This window comes from Triplophysa rosa, linkage group LG5 (assembly GCF_024868665.1).
Source record: "Triplophysa rosa linkage group LG5, Trosa_1v2, whole genome shotgun sequence".
Taxonomy (NCBI): Eukaryota; Metazoa; Chordata; class Actinopteri; order Cypriniformes; family Nemacheilidae; genus Triplophysa; species Triplophysa rosa.
The window spans coordinates 26,595,074-26,609,175 of NC_079894.1; the positions used below are offsets into that span (position 1 = coordinate 26,595,074).

The 14,102-nt window shown below is 38.4% G+C and overlaps 1 protein-coding gene across 1 annotated transcript; it reads right to left on the reverse strand.

Moving 5' to 3' along the window:
* Positions 1-790: 790 nt before the first annotated feature.
* Positions 791-13,709, reverse strand: rab31 (RAB31, member RAS oncogene family). Its single transcript, XM_057334690.1, has 5 exons — positions 13,527-13,709; positions 12,856-12,935; positions 12,061-12,142; positions 11,084-11,186; positions 791-3,065 (listed from the first exon to the last, which is right to left on the reverse strand). Exons 1-5 carry the CDS (start codon positions 13,560-13,562, stop codon positions 2,968-2,970), a joined length of 399 nt encoding a protein of 132 aa, XP_057190673.1. The 5' UTR covers positions 13,563-13,709; the 3' UTR covers positions 791-2,967.
* Positions 13,710-14,102: the final 393 nt, after the last annotated feature.

Below are 14,102 nucleotides of genomic sequence, written 5' to 3' on the forward strand. Positions count from 1 at the left end.
GAGAGTCGTCGGGATCGGATGCCAGCAATTCGCTCTCCGATGCTGTGATGGACATCTCATCCTCATCACGCATCGTGTCCGACTGCGTGAAGGACTACGCTGACGGTGTTGCACTGCCAGCTGGGGAACAATGAGGCGAGCGAGACGGGGTGCGAGCGGTCCGCGAGCACTTGGCTGACGGATTAGCGCTCGCAGAAATCCCCATATCACCCTCGCCGCTCGCCTTGGCGAACGGAATGGCCTTAGCCATCCTCGTCACAGCCCGGGAAGCATGCGAGGTGGTGGCTGATTCTCGGGAGAAAACAGCCACCCGTGACCGCAACGTCTCTATGACCATCTGCCCGCAGTGCGGGCAAGATGAGTCCACGAAGGCTGTCTCAGCGTGTTGGACCCCCAAACACCTGACACAGACATCGTGCTTGTCCCCATCCTCGATGAGGACACCGCACCCAAGAGAACAGCGGGACATGCCACGCTGGAGAAATTAGCTCTTTTAGAATGCAGACAGTGAGTCACCGTCTGCAGGCTCGAACACCTCTGGAACCGCCGAGACGCCCAGGGGAAGTCGCTGCAGGAAGGGACAGTCCGCTGCACCACGTTGTAGAACCGGCAATGTAGAGCTTTTGCTAAGCAGCAAGAGAAGATCTTCATAACCGAAGGCTCCGAAGAACAAAAGGTGAATGAATGATGCACGCCGTCTCCCTTTTATACCCGGATGTCCGGGGCGGAGTCCGGCATGCAAATTTCATTTGCCAATTTTCATTGGCCTTTTCTAAGTAGTCAGAAACGATTGGTTCTCAGGGACGCACCCCATCTGTCGGTTCGACACAACGTCGAGAGACCGACAGAAAGGGAACTATGGTTTGCTTTTCCTCCTTTTGGAACAATATATCAGAAAAATTAAATAAATTACAGTGGGGAAAAAACAGGAAATACCATACAGGTGAAAATGTGCACATAATGCACGCATGGTTTATTAATGACATCCGGTACAAACTGTGCTTCATACCATTATCACCACATCACACAAGAGCAGTTTAAGTTAACTGACGAAAGATATGTTTAAACAATACAAATACAAGGAACGACCAAAATGTGTAATGAAAAACGCTTGACATCACATGACATTATCCAGATACAGGATACATTATAATTAATTTGACATTGTACAAACAACGAAGAAGTTAAACAAGATTTTTTTTGCAACGATCTAAACAAATAACAGCATTAGATATACTAGATTTCTGATAGACAGATGTCGCGGAGCGGATCCACGTGCAGTAAAATATTTTATCAAAAAGACACATAAAGGTGGCTCAATGGCCCGAGAAACACGAGGGAGCACATACAACAACGACTCACAACAGACAACTTAACACCAGGGCTGCGTTCAGCCCCGACAAAACGTGGCAAAACGTTTTTTAAACATAAACGGTGGTGCGATTGAACACCCTGTTGTGATGACGCAAGAGTTTAACTATGGCAGCTGAGAAGGCCATTCTTTGAGTTCTTTTTGAAGAATTTCGGAGACTGATGAAATCGATATAAATGCGTGTTTAATATTGTAAAATACATCTCTTCTAATATCTTCAATTGTTGCGCATACCGAGCTGCAGCAGACACATTGTAAACAACTTTACTTCCCATTGCGCGAGCTGTCGCTTTAACACCACGTGGGTTATACACATGTTGCTGCTGATTGGGCTGAAATTCTTGACACACCCACCAAACAAGAGAAAATGTATCTCAAACCCTGTTGCAAACCGTTTCCAGGAAACATGTCGTTCAACCCGGAAACCGTAGCAAAATGTTGCGCACCGGTTTGAGTTTGAACATGCCCCAGGGCTATATATACACAGATGAAAGTACAAACAGGTAATTAGACATAGGTGAGACATATACACGATAACGAGACAAAGCATGATGGGAACCGGAGTCCTTACAAAAACACAGGCAGTACAGAGTAGCATAGCGCCCTCAGGTGGCGAAATGAGGCGCCAGCAACAGGGCATGACAACGGAGAACTGATCTAGGAGTATGTGAGGTCATTTTTAAGAAAAACTTATTTTGTTTTAAGAGTTTAATGTACCCTTACAAATCTTGTACTTGTGTGTACTCTAAATAAATGCTTAAATTAGTGACTTTGAAACGATTGTACTGTAAGTGACAGACTTTTACTCAAACTTTACTAACTCGCTTTTCCAATTAAGCTATAACCAGAGACCCTGGGACTTTTTTAACGGAATCATTCCTTTCACAGTAAATTCTGCCCTCTGGTGGCATATTTCCACATTTCTCTCTCCTTAAAGGAAGGGAAGGTCAAAGGAACTGTCACTTAAAAAGGTGTTTTGCATTATTATTTTGCCTGATGTTTCTGATATATTTAACTACATTTATAATATAACATAGCCTAAAAACGTTCACACACGTTACGAAGTTCAGTAATAAATCAGATGTTTTTTAACTGTTTCTGTGCCGTTCACCAGTTATTTTATTCTGCCTGTACCTATATTACGTATAAACATCAACGAACACATGATGGGAATTTAAAGTGATCAAATAAATTCAAGTTAGTTATAAACAAAAAATAAAAGTTTTGCATTAGAACATGTAAAAAAATAGCAAACTAATGCCATAAGGCACTTGAGCTTGTGTACATTCTTAGAAAATATATGAAAAATGGTTTCAATACAAATGTATAAAACTAATCCGTTCATCTTCATTAGACCATATCCAAATTGTTTTTTCAAAGTGATATTTCAACCTAATATTTGTGCAATGGACAGATATTGTGCTGTAAATGACAAGGCAAAGTAATATCGTCGAATTCCTCATTGTCTATAAACGCGCAGGAAGCATGTTTACAGTAGTACACTATGTAGTACACTATAGTAAGGCACTAGCATGTGCACTGCTGCAGTTAGTGGGACGGAGTGTTTGTGGCGTAACTGCGGGAGTGACGGGTGTTTAACAGCAGCGTTTGGTGGAAGGAGGAGTTTGTCGTGTCAGTTTGAAAGATTCGTTACTTTCAGCATCCGTGCCTTCCAATGGTGGAATCTGTCGACCTGCGGAAGATCGGAGAGAAACAGTGAACAAGAAGAGTAACAGTAATATTAGATTTAGCCATAGCCATTGTTTCAATAGATGTACACTTCAAGGGACTTCAACTGTGATGCTTTCCAAAAATTTGATTTTATCTTTGTGCATGAGGTATATGATTTCCTAACCAGACTCTTTGGCTGAATCATACTGTAGATTATTCATATCGCATAAATGTACTTGAGATTTACTTGAAATCAGAGGTGGGTAGTAACGCGCTACATTTACGTCGTTACAGTTACTTGAGAAACATTTTGGAAAATATGTACTTTTTAAGTAAAATTAAAAGTGTGTACTTTTACTCTTACTTGAGTAAATTTCTAATAGAAAATCTGTACTTTTACTTCGTTACATAACTTACATTGCGTGACGTTCCTTCGTTCCTTCATTTTAAAATATGCTTTTTAAAACGCGTTGTTTATTTCAAGGTTGTCGTCTCTTTTTACGGGCATTCCCGAGTGATCGATTCGTTTGAGTCGATTCCTTTGAAAGCATTAATTGAACAATGGGCAAAACCATTTGAATAGGCTAATGAATCAGTTCAAATGATTTGTTCATTCGCAGCACGATCTGATTCATCTGAAGCAGGATTACTCACTCCTCGTAGCGCGAAATTTAAGAACACGCAGAACACAAAGAGCGTTGGATGAAGTGGATATTAATCTATATATATACAATCAAAACTGCAAATGTGTCATATTGTTTGCTAGCAATGATAAATGCCCGCCATATGCGTGCACCCGCGACCTGTTCGTCAGACACCGCAACATGCGCGTTACCTGTCAGACAGAGACGTGGGCTTGCAGAAATATACATTTGAAGAACAGAAGGAAGAAAACGTGTTGATGGGCGTGTGGTTCACTGTTTACTGTTTGTTTACAAGTAAGAGCGTTTCACAACACACACGTGACACAACACGAGAAAACATGAGCTTTGTTCAAAAATGTGTATTTCATTTAAGAGAGCACTGCAGATGTTCTAGATCATCTTAGGAAATGCTCTGAGTTTAGTTCATGCTTTAGTTTGACATGGTCTATTATTCTAAATAAGTTGTGTAAACTACATTGACATCAGGACTACTGTAGATGAAATTTACAGAAATGGTTGTCTCTTTGTATGTTTATTCTTTAGTCTCTGTTTGTATATTGCAAAGATATCTGCTTATGATAATTAAAAATAGTGATTAAAATACAATATTAAAATATTGGCGTTAATATTAATTTTATGTAGTAGGTCTATATAATCAGATACAAAGTAACTAAGTAACTAGCTACTTGAGTAGTTTTTTCATTGCATAGTTTTTTACTTTTACTCAAGTAATTTTTAAAATAGTGACTTTTATTTTTACTTGAGTAACAATTTCTCTAGTTACTTGTACTTTTACTTGAGTAAAGATTTTGGCTACTCTACCCACCTCTGAGTATTACATACGTTCTGCTTTTTTTATGTCACTCAAGAGAAGGAATTTTGCAAGGTCTGGCAACCCTTTCATCAACTCTCCCCACAGTGTCAATGATAAACCAACTCTAGCCATCTGGTGTTAACTGTAGCTTGTTGTTGGGATGATTGAAGAAATCTGGGCTACTTTATATCCATACTACCCAGGAGAAACGTTGATAATGTTTTTTTTCAATCCGGATGTGAAATCTTTGTTAAAAACAGATATGAGTGATTAAACATGAACAAACAAGTGAAGATATAAATTCTCTTTTTTTTGGAGAGCAAACAAACAAGCTTTTAAACGCTCACTGTGGTGTCTGCATCTTTTTCTACCTGCAATCTGGTTTAACCAGGCACAAAATAGTGCTATAGGCTGTGATTATTTATCTCATCTTACACTGCGTTCCAAATTATTATGCAAATGATATCTTTCTCTGGTTTTCCTAATTTGTCGATGCAAATGACAGTCAGTATAATTTTCAAGTAATCAACAGTTAGGGTACATTTGGAATTTTATTGAACAAACCTCCCACTGACAACAGTATTTATTTAAAAAATGAAAAACTCAAAATGCACTGTTCCAAATTATTATGCACAACAGAGTTTGAAAACATTTCATAGGTTGTAAAAAACTGAAAATGGTCATTTGTTGAATTTGCAGCATTAGGAGGTCATATTTACTGAAATCAAAAGCTATTTCAATCAAAAACATCCTAACAGGGCAAGTTACATGTTAACATAGGACCCCTTCTTTGATATCACCTTCACAATTCTTGCATCCATTGAACTTGTGAGTTTTTGGATAGTTTCTGATTGAATTTCTTTGCAGGATGTCAGAATAGCCTCCCAGAGCTGCTGTTTTGATGCTAACTGCCTCCCACCATCATAGATCTTTCGCTTGAGGATGCTCCAAAGGTTCTCAATAGGGTTGAGGTCAGGGGAGGATGGTGGCCACACCATGAGTTTCTCTCCTTTTATGCCCATAGCAGCCAATGACACAGAGGTATTCTTTGCAGCATGAGATGGTGCATTGTCATGCATGAAGATGATTTTGCTACGGAAGGCATGGTTCTTCTTTTTGTACCATGGAAGAAAGTGCTCAGTCAGAAACTCTACATACCTTGCAGAGTTCATTTTCACACCTTCAGGGACCCTAAAGGGGCCCACCAGCTGTCTCCCCATGATTCCAGCCCAAAACATGACTCCGCCACCTCCTTGCTGACGTCGCAGCCTTGTTGGGACATGGTGGCCATCCACCAACCATCCACTACTCCATCCATCTGGACCATCCAGGGTTGCACGGCACTCATCAGTAAACAAGACTGTTTGAAAATTAGTCTTCATGTATGTGTGGGCCCACTGCAACGTTTCTGCTTGTGAGCATTGGTTAGGGGTGGCCGAATAGTAGGTTTATGCACAACTGCAAGCATCTGGAGGATCCTACACCTTGAGGTTTTCGGGACTCCCGAGGCACCAGCAGCTTCAAATACCTGTTTGCTGCTTTGCAATGGCATTTTTGCAGCTGCTCTCTTAATCCGATGAATTTGTCTGGAAGAAACCTTCCTCATTCTGCCTTTATCTGCACGAACCCTTCTGTGCTCTGAATCAGCCACAATCTCTTCACAGTACGATGATCTCGCTTAAGTTTTCGTGAAATATCTAATGTTTTCATACCTTGTCCAAGACATTGCACTATTTGACGCTTTTCGGCAGCAGACAGATCCTTTTTCTTTCCCATATTGCTGAAACCTTGGCCTGCTTAATAAAGTGGAACGTCCTTCTTAAGTAGTTTTCCTTTAAGTGTGGGCACCTGGCAACTACTTATAAGGTTCGGATGATTTCAGTATCCAAGAGCACTGAGACTACATTACCACTCCATAAGTTTAATTGAGATCAAGTACTAAAATTAAATGTTTACGACACTTAATCCAATTTACATAAATATTGGAACGCAAAGTGTCAAAGCACCTGGGATAATGTGTAAAGTAGACTTTGGAATTCGTGTGAATTGTCAATTCCACTTTGCACTAACATGATATTACTACAAAGTATTTATTTAATTACATCAGAAGCTAACTGTAATTAAACTTACAAAATGAGTAATCCCTTTACTGTTACTTGGTCAGAGAGTAATTAAATTAGCATACACTAATTATGCTGTAAGTCTAGTTACACCCAAATGGTATAAATCTGTAAGTTTTACAGGACACCTTTAGTAGACGTTATCCGCGGCGCCATCCATCTACCATCCAGTGAATGAGTCTTATTATGCTATTGGGGTTTAAAAACTTGACTCGCTGGGGCCCAGGTCAGAGAGCAGACAGAATGGCTTAACCAACTGTCTGCTTGCCGTCCACGTCGCAGAATACACAAAATGTACAACATGTAGTAATCCGTTCTCCCAAACATCACAAAATAGAGACTGTGTCTGTCCCCCGGATTAGCAAACATAAAATAATGCGTAAACCTCTTGAAAGTAATTTAATAAACGTTAAACAAACTAAACATGAACAAAATACAGATAATCAACTGTTACGACTCGGATTGCTAAATATTAGATCTCTCTCTAATAAAGCACTTTTTGTTAACGATATGATAACAGATCATAAAATAGACATGCTCTGTTTGACAGAAACATGGCTAAAACCAGATGATTATATTGCTTTAAATGAATCTGTCCCCCAAGATTATTATTATAAACACGAGCCTCGTCTAAAAGGCAGAGGGGGAGGTGTCGCAGCACTTTACAATAACTCTCTTAGCATTTCCCAGAAGTCGAACTCTAAATATAATTCTTTTGAAGTCATGGTTCTTCATGTTTCAACACCTAATACTAAAGATAAAACTCTTTTTAAATTGATTCTAGCTATTGTATATAGGCCTCCAGGGCACCACACAGATTTTATTAAAGAATTTGGTGGGTTCTTATCAGAACTAGTACTGGCCGCAGATAGACTCCTTGTCGTTGGTGACTTTAACATCCACGTAGATAACGTTACAGATGCCTTAGGAATGGCTTTCAAAGACACTCTTAACTCCATGGGCATTAGTCAACATGTGTCAGGACCCACTCACCTTCGTAATCATACTTTAGATTTAATACTGTCTTACGGTATAAATGTGGACGACGTTAAAATCCTTCAGCAGAGTGAAGACATTTCGGATCATTATCTGGTATTATGTTTGCTTCACTGGCCTACGGCTGCAAATAAAACTCATTGTTACAAATATGGTAGAACAATAACTTCAACTACCAAAGATGCGTTTCTCGATAATCTGCCCGAATTGTCTCAAATCATGAGAAATAACGTTGAAGATCTTGACATTACCACTGAAAATTTTAATTCCACCTTCTCGGTAACGCTAGACAAAGTTGCTCCACTACGTTTAAAGAAGATTAAAAATGGCAGCCCCACACCGTGGTATAATGAACACACTCAGGCTCTAAAGAAAGCGGCCCGAAAAATGGAGCGCAACTTTAAGAAAACTAAATTAGAGGTATTTCGTACAGCATGGAAGGATAGTATTCGAAAATACAGGAAAGCCCTAATAACTTCTAGATCCGCCTACTTTTCATCACTAATAGAAGAAAACCAGCACAACCCTAGGTTTTTATTTAACACGGTGGCTAAATTAACAAAAAATAAATCGTCAGTGACTTCTGATCCTGTATATCAGCATAGCAGTGATGAATTTATGAACTACTTCACATATAAAATCCAAGATATTAGAGAAAAAATTATAACAATGCAATCAGAAGTGAAACCCGCTGAACAAACTAACTACAGCGCCCTTAAGGAGAAAATGCAATTATTTTATACCGTAGATCAAGATGAGCTGTCTAAAATTATTAGATCATCTAAATCAACAACATGCATACTAGACCCTATACCTACAAATCTACTGAAAGAGATGCTCCCAGAAATTATAGATCCTCTTCTTGGTATTATTAACTCATCTCTGACATTAGGACATGTGCCTAAAGCATATAAGGTGGCTGTTATAAGGCCCCTTGTCAAAAAACCCCAACTCGACCCTAGAGAACTAAGGAACTACAGGCCTATATCGAATCTACCTTTCATATCTAAAGTTCTGGAAAAAGTAGTTTCAACTCAATTATGCTCCTTCCTCCAAAGGAATGACATCAATGAAGAATTCCAGTCTGGATTTAGAGCATGTCACAGTACAGAGACTGCTTTGATCAGAGTTACAAATGATCTGCTATTGGCGTCTGACGAGGTTGTATCTCGTTATTGGTGCTGCTAGACCTTAGTGCTGCATTCGAAACCATTGACCACAGCACACTCCTACATAGACTCGAAAATTATGTCGGCATTAAGGGAATAGCTTTGAAATGGTTTAAATCTTATTTATCCGACCGTTTTCAATTTGTAGCAATAAACAATGAGGTGTCACGCAAATCGCAAGTCCAGTACGGTGTACCACAGGGCTCAGTCTTAGGGCCTCTGCTCTTCGCATTATACATGCTACCTCTAGGAGATATAATAAAGCGACACGGAGTTAGCTTTCACTGTTATGCTGATGATACTCAACTTTATATTTCCTCGAAGCCTCATGAAACACAGCAGTTCCATGAATAATGGAATGCATAGTCGATATAAAAAACTGGATGAGTAACAACTTTTTATTACTGAACTCGGACAAAACGGAAGTGTTACTTATTGGACCGAAAACTGCTATAAGTAACAACCAAGAATACTGTTTAACTATTGACGGATGTTCCATAAAACCCTCGTCGTCAGCAAAGAATCTTGGCGTTCTATTCGATAGTAATCTGTCATTTGAGAGCCACGTCGCCAACACCTGTAAAATTGCGTTTTTCCATTTTAAGAATATATCTAAACTACGTCATATGCTGTCAATGTCAGATGCAGAGAAGTTAATTCATGCATTCATGACATCAAGACTAGACTACTGTAATGCACTGTTAGGTGGTTGCCCTGCAGGCTTATTACAAAAACTCCAATTGGTCCAAAACGCGGCAGCTCGAGTTCTTACACGTACAAAAAAGTATGAACATATTAGCCCGGTTCTGTCAACCTTGCACTGGTTACCTATAAAGCATCGCGTTAACTTTAAAATCTTGCTTATTACCTATAAAGCCTTACATGGTTTAGCTCCTCAGTACTTGAATGAACTCCTTTTGTATTACAGTCCTTCACGTGCATTACGCTCTCAGGCGTCCTGTCAGTTGGTAATACCTAGAATTTCAAAATCAAGTGCAGGTGGTAGATCCTTTTCCTATCTAGCGCCTAAACTTTGGAATAGTCTTCCCTGCACTGTCCGGGAGGCAGACACACTCTGTCAGTTTAAATCTAGACTAAAGACGCATCTTTTTAATCTTGCATACACTACTCTTCCATAATATAAATCTTCTGAGGGTTTAGGCTGCATTAGTTAGATCAACCGGAACCAAAAACACACTGATGTACTTGTTGCATCAAAGAGTACAGAACAGTACTCTACTCTCAGCCAGTCTTGTCTCATTGTTCCAAGGTTACCACAGCGAGCAGGATGCAGTTCATGGCCTGACCTGATGGTAGAGCGGAGAATGGGAAGTGGGGACCTGACAAGAGCTGAGATGATAGAGCTGGATAAAGAAGGACGCGGTCTCTTGACATGTCTTCACCACAAAATTTCAAATGCTATTAGATTATTAATGATAATCTTAAACTATAATTTATTTTATTATTAAGTTTATTTATTTTATTTAGCCTTGTTGTGCAAGTCTCTGGAGCTTGTGCAGAGGCAGCAGCTTTTGCCAGAGGGGAACTGGAATCCCCTGGTTGGGCCTGGGTTCTCCTGAGGTTTTTTTTCTCGATTAGAGTTTTGGGTTCCTCGCCACCGTTTGCATACTGTTTTTGCACTATCTGCCTGACCGGGGGGGCTGCTTTAGAATTTTAAAGTTTTACTTAATTAATATTGCATATAGGAATTTATAGTCTGTTATATTTGACCTGTGCTTCTCTCTCCTTTATCCTAAATGTGTGCTCTCACTGAGCGTGTGTGTGTGCGTACTTGTCTGTGTACGTACGTGTGTGTGTGTGTGTGTGTGTGTGTGTGTTGTGTGTGTGTGCGTGCGCATCCGTGTGTGTGTGTGTGTGTCTCTATGTCTATGTGTGTTAGTACGTGTGCATATTGTGTGTGTGGAGTGTTTTATATGTGGGTATGTCTGTCTTCTGTGTTTTCAACCTTTTCTTGTTTCTGCAGGTACAACTTTAATTATTTTGCTTATAGTCAATATGTCTCATGCACAGCTGCTTTGTAACAATGAAAATTGTAAAAGCGCTATATAAATAAAGTTGAGTTGAGTTTAAGGTTGCATTTTTCAAGAGTCTTAAAGTATTTAAGCATAAAACTCGGTCTCAGATGTGTCTAGTAAAATAAGCCATAAACAATTGATCTTTGGAATTTTGGTAAATCTGAGCACAATTTCAGACATTGTTGAGATGTTTCTGAAACTTCAGAGGAGATGCATGTGACATTTTCAGCGTCGTTCCCTCAGGAGAAATTTAACACAAACTTATACAAAAGTCTCCTGTAGTGAAACTCACCAGCTTAGTGATATCATACACAATGACAGCTGCTGCAGAGCCTCTGTAATACATGGGAGCCAATGAATGGAACTGTGGAAAAGAAACAGAGACTTCATATATTATAATGCTGACATTTACAGTCACGTACCTTTAAAACAGAGAACATTATCTGATGACATTACTTTATTAGCGTTTCTAACAAGAACCAGAACTAGCGCGCATCCATGTGTGCATCCATCTGCCTGTGTTGAGCATGTCAATATAAAGTCATCTTTTTATTTCATTGGAAGTTTGCAGTAAACTGAAATCACCTGTATTACATGTCATTTAATATGATTTTTAATGTTATATTATTTTTAATCAGCATTTGTTTTTTAATGTTATTCATATTTAATATTAATATTAATATAAATATTTAATAAAATACCTATTTTGTTATTAACGATTAGGTAGTATTATATTCGATAAAAACATATTTTACCGTTATTATGTGAGGTTAAATAAGTTTACATTAAGAACGTTTTGAAATTCACAACACTTTTTCTCACGAATTTAAAGGCTGCTATTGGACTGTTGAAGGTAAACGTCATATTATGCGGATGCGACTTCACATTACTTTACAGAAAGCTTACGAACTACTAGCTACGTTCTGCCTTAAGACCAAATTCGGTGCAACCGAATAATGTACAGAGTTAGTTACAAACTAGCTAGTAGTTACTAAGCCTCTAGTGTGGACTTTACGTCTCATTTAAGAAGGAACTTACGAATGGCTGGTACAACCCTACCTGAACACAAAGATATTTTGAAGAACGTTGGTAACCAAACAACATTGAACCTCATTGACTTCCATTGTATGAACACAAAACCACTGAGACATTTCTCAATATTCAGAGATTTTCTTCTGATAAATATTCACACTAACTTTAAAGTCTACGATTCACACTAGATAAAATATAGTTCTCACTCGTTCCTGCCCGGCTGTGTCCCAGATCAGAAACTTGTGAAGTTCATTCCCGCATGGGACGGTCTTGGTTAAAAATGAAGCACTGAAAACAAACAGAAACACTGAAGTTACAATTCAGTGTCAGACTACATCATTTAGAATGACTCTGTGTTTATATCCTACCTTTCATGAATATTATATTCATACCTGTTATATGACTAGACATACATACGTACACAAGAAGATGAAATGTGTGTCATTTTTATTCACCAACAAAATTGGAAAAATAATCCCAATTTCATTTTTTTTCCAAACATACTGTCAAGTTTCTAAACGTCACAGTTAAGGTTGTGTGAGTAACCTAGGAATAACTCATTGTCGTAAGTGGCTGATAATATATGTGACATACAGTCAGAATAATTCAAAGAAATAATGTCATCAATTAGTAGTTATGAGTAAAATATGCACAATATGCAATACGCAACAAAAACACCAGAAAATGTTTCAGCTAGAAAAAGCTAAAATTCATTTTCCTTCTAATGACGAATTGCAGAAGAAAAAGACAACATGCTGATGTAAACAAACTGAGAGCTAAAAAAAAATATGAGTCAGAAGCTTTAAAAAAGTCAACTTTGGGATGGGGGTTTTGACTTATAAAGGAGCTACACACATTCTTCCACTGAAGAGACAGATCATACTTCACATACTTCAGTCTACAGTGCAAACGTGTCTGATCTGAATAACATGCAAAATAAAAAAATTATATGAAGGAAAATATCAACTTCAAACATTTAGTTGGTAAATAGATATACCTACCCTATAGTTGGACTGATGTTGTGATCAAAGTGATCTTGAACAAACCGACAAACAATACTTGATTTTCCAACACCTGTATCCTGTAATTATCGTAAACATGAAACAAAAATGTATACATTATAAAATCCACTTTGAAACGTTCAACTGGCTCAAGAATTCTGTTTACTATTTTGGGTGAAAATATAAGACTGATATTAAATATTAGAGATGTTTAGAAACGCTACATTTGATTAATAAATTAAATTATACAGTAAACATTGGCTAAATAAGATGTAAGTATGCAGTACGCTAGTTAGTACGCAGTACGCCCGTGTTCCATTACGAACACGGCCAGCATCCAGCCGGCGACTACGTCATAGCCGCAAACATTCCTAAAGAATGAATTTATGCGAAAACATTTCCATCTTTAGCTCACTCGTCAAATATCTCCTCACAAATACACGACATTAGTTTTTTGTTTAATACGGCACAGTGTTCACGTCATTAAAAGCGGAACTTTGTGACACTAAAACATTTCCCTACACTCTGAATATAAAAAGCGAGCGGAGATATAAGTTAACGGTTGCACACTATCTGTACACTATTCGCACACTATCTGTCCATGCATTTGTAGTGCCCCTGGATTTGAGAGCTGTAACAGATAACAGATTGGATTTGCTATAGACACTCACCCCTAGAAGACAAACTTTTAATTCCCGTATGGCCATTTTAGAGCTCTATGAGGCAGATGAATATTATTTAAACACTATCCGATCTTCTTCTGTCCATTCTTATTCAACAAAGTTTCATCTGTAAAACACAAACGCGAATCATCTCTACCCCGAATCTAACGGAAACTGACTGGAGAAATTTGGCTTTGCTGTCAATCACATCACGTGACGACGTAAACCACGCCTTCAAACTCGAGCGGGGCTGCGCAATGACATCAAAGTACCGCGAGAACGAGTTGAACGCACAAAATGCATTTTGTTTATTACTTATTTGATTACTTTTATTTAAACTATCATACTTCAATAAAAAAATTTGTTATTACTAATTTAAACTATATTTTTCTAAAATGTAAACGTTTTTTTCTGTGTAGCTGTCGCTCCATTTGTAGAGCATTACATTAGCACTGCAGTCTTTGTTCCATTTGTGTTGTATTTAATATACTTTAAAAATTTGTGCTAAGTTTTTTTTTATCAAACTATTTGTTCGTTTTTTTGCTTAAAAATGCACCGTAATGGAAGCATGTGGTCCCACTGCTA

Coding starts and splice junctions, on each gene's coding strand:
- rab31 (XM_057334690.1), bottom strand. CDS start 13,562: ATGGCCATACGGGAATTAAAAGTTTGTCTTCTAGGG. Junction 12,143..12,855: donor AACATCAGTCCAACTATAGG/GTAGGTATATCT, acceptor GTTTGTTTTCAG/TGCTTCATTTTTAACCAAGA. Junction 11,187..12,060: donor ACACAGCCGGGCAGGAACGA/GTGAGAACTATA, acceptor TCTTTTCCACAG/TTCCATTCATTGGCTCCCAT.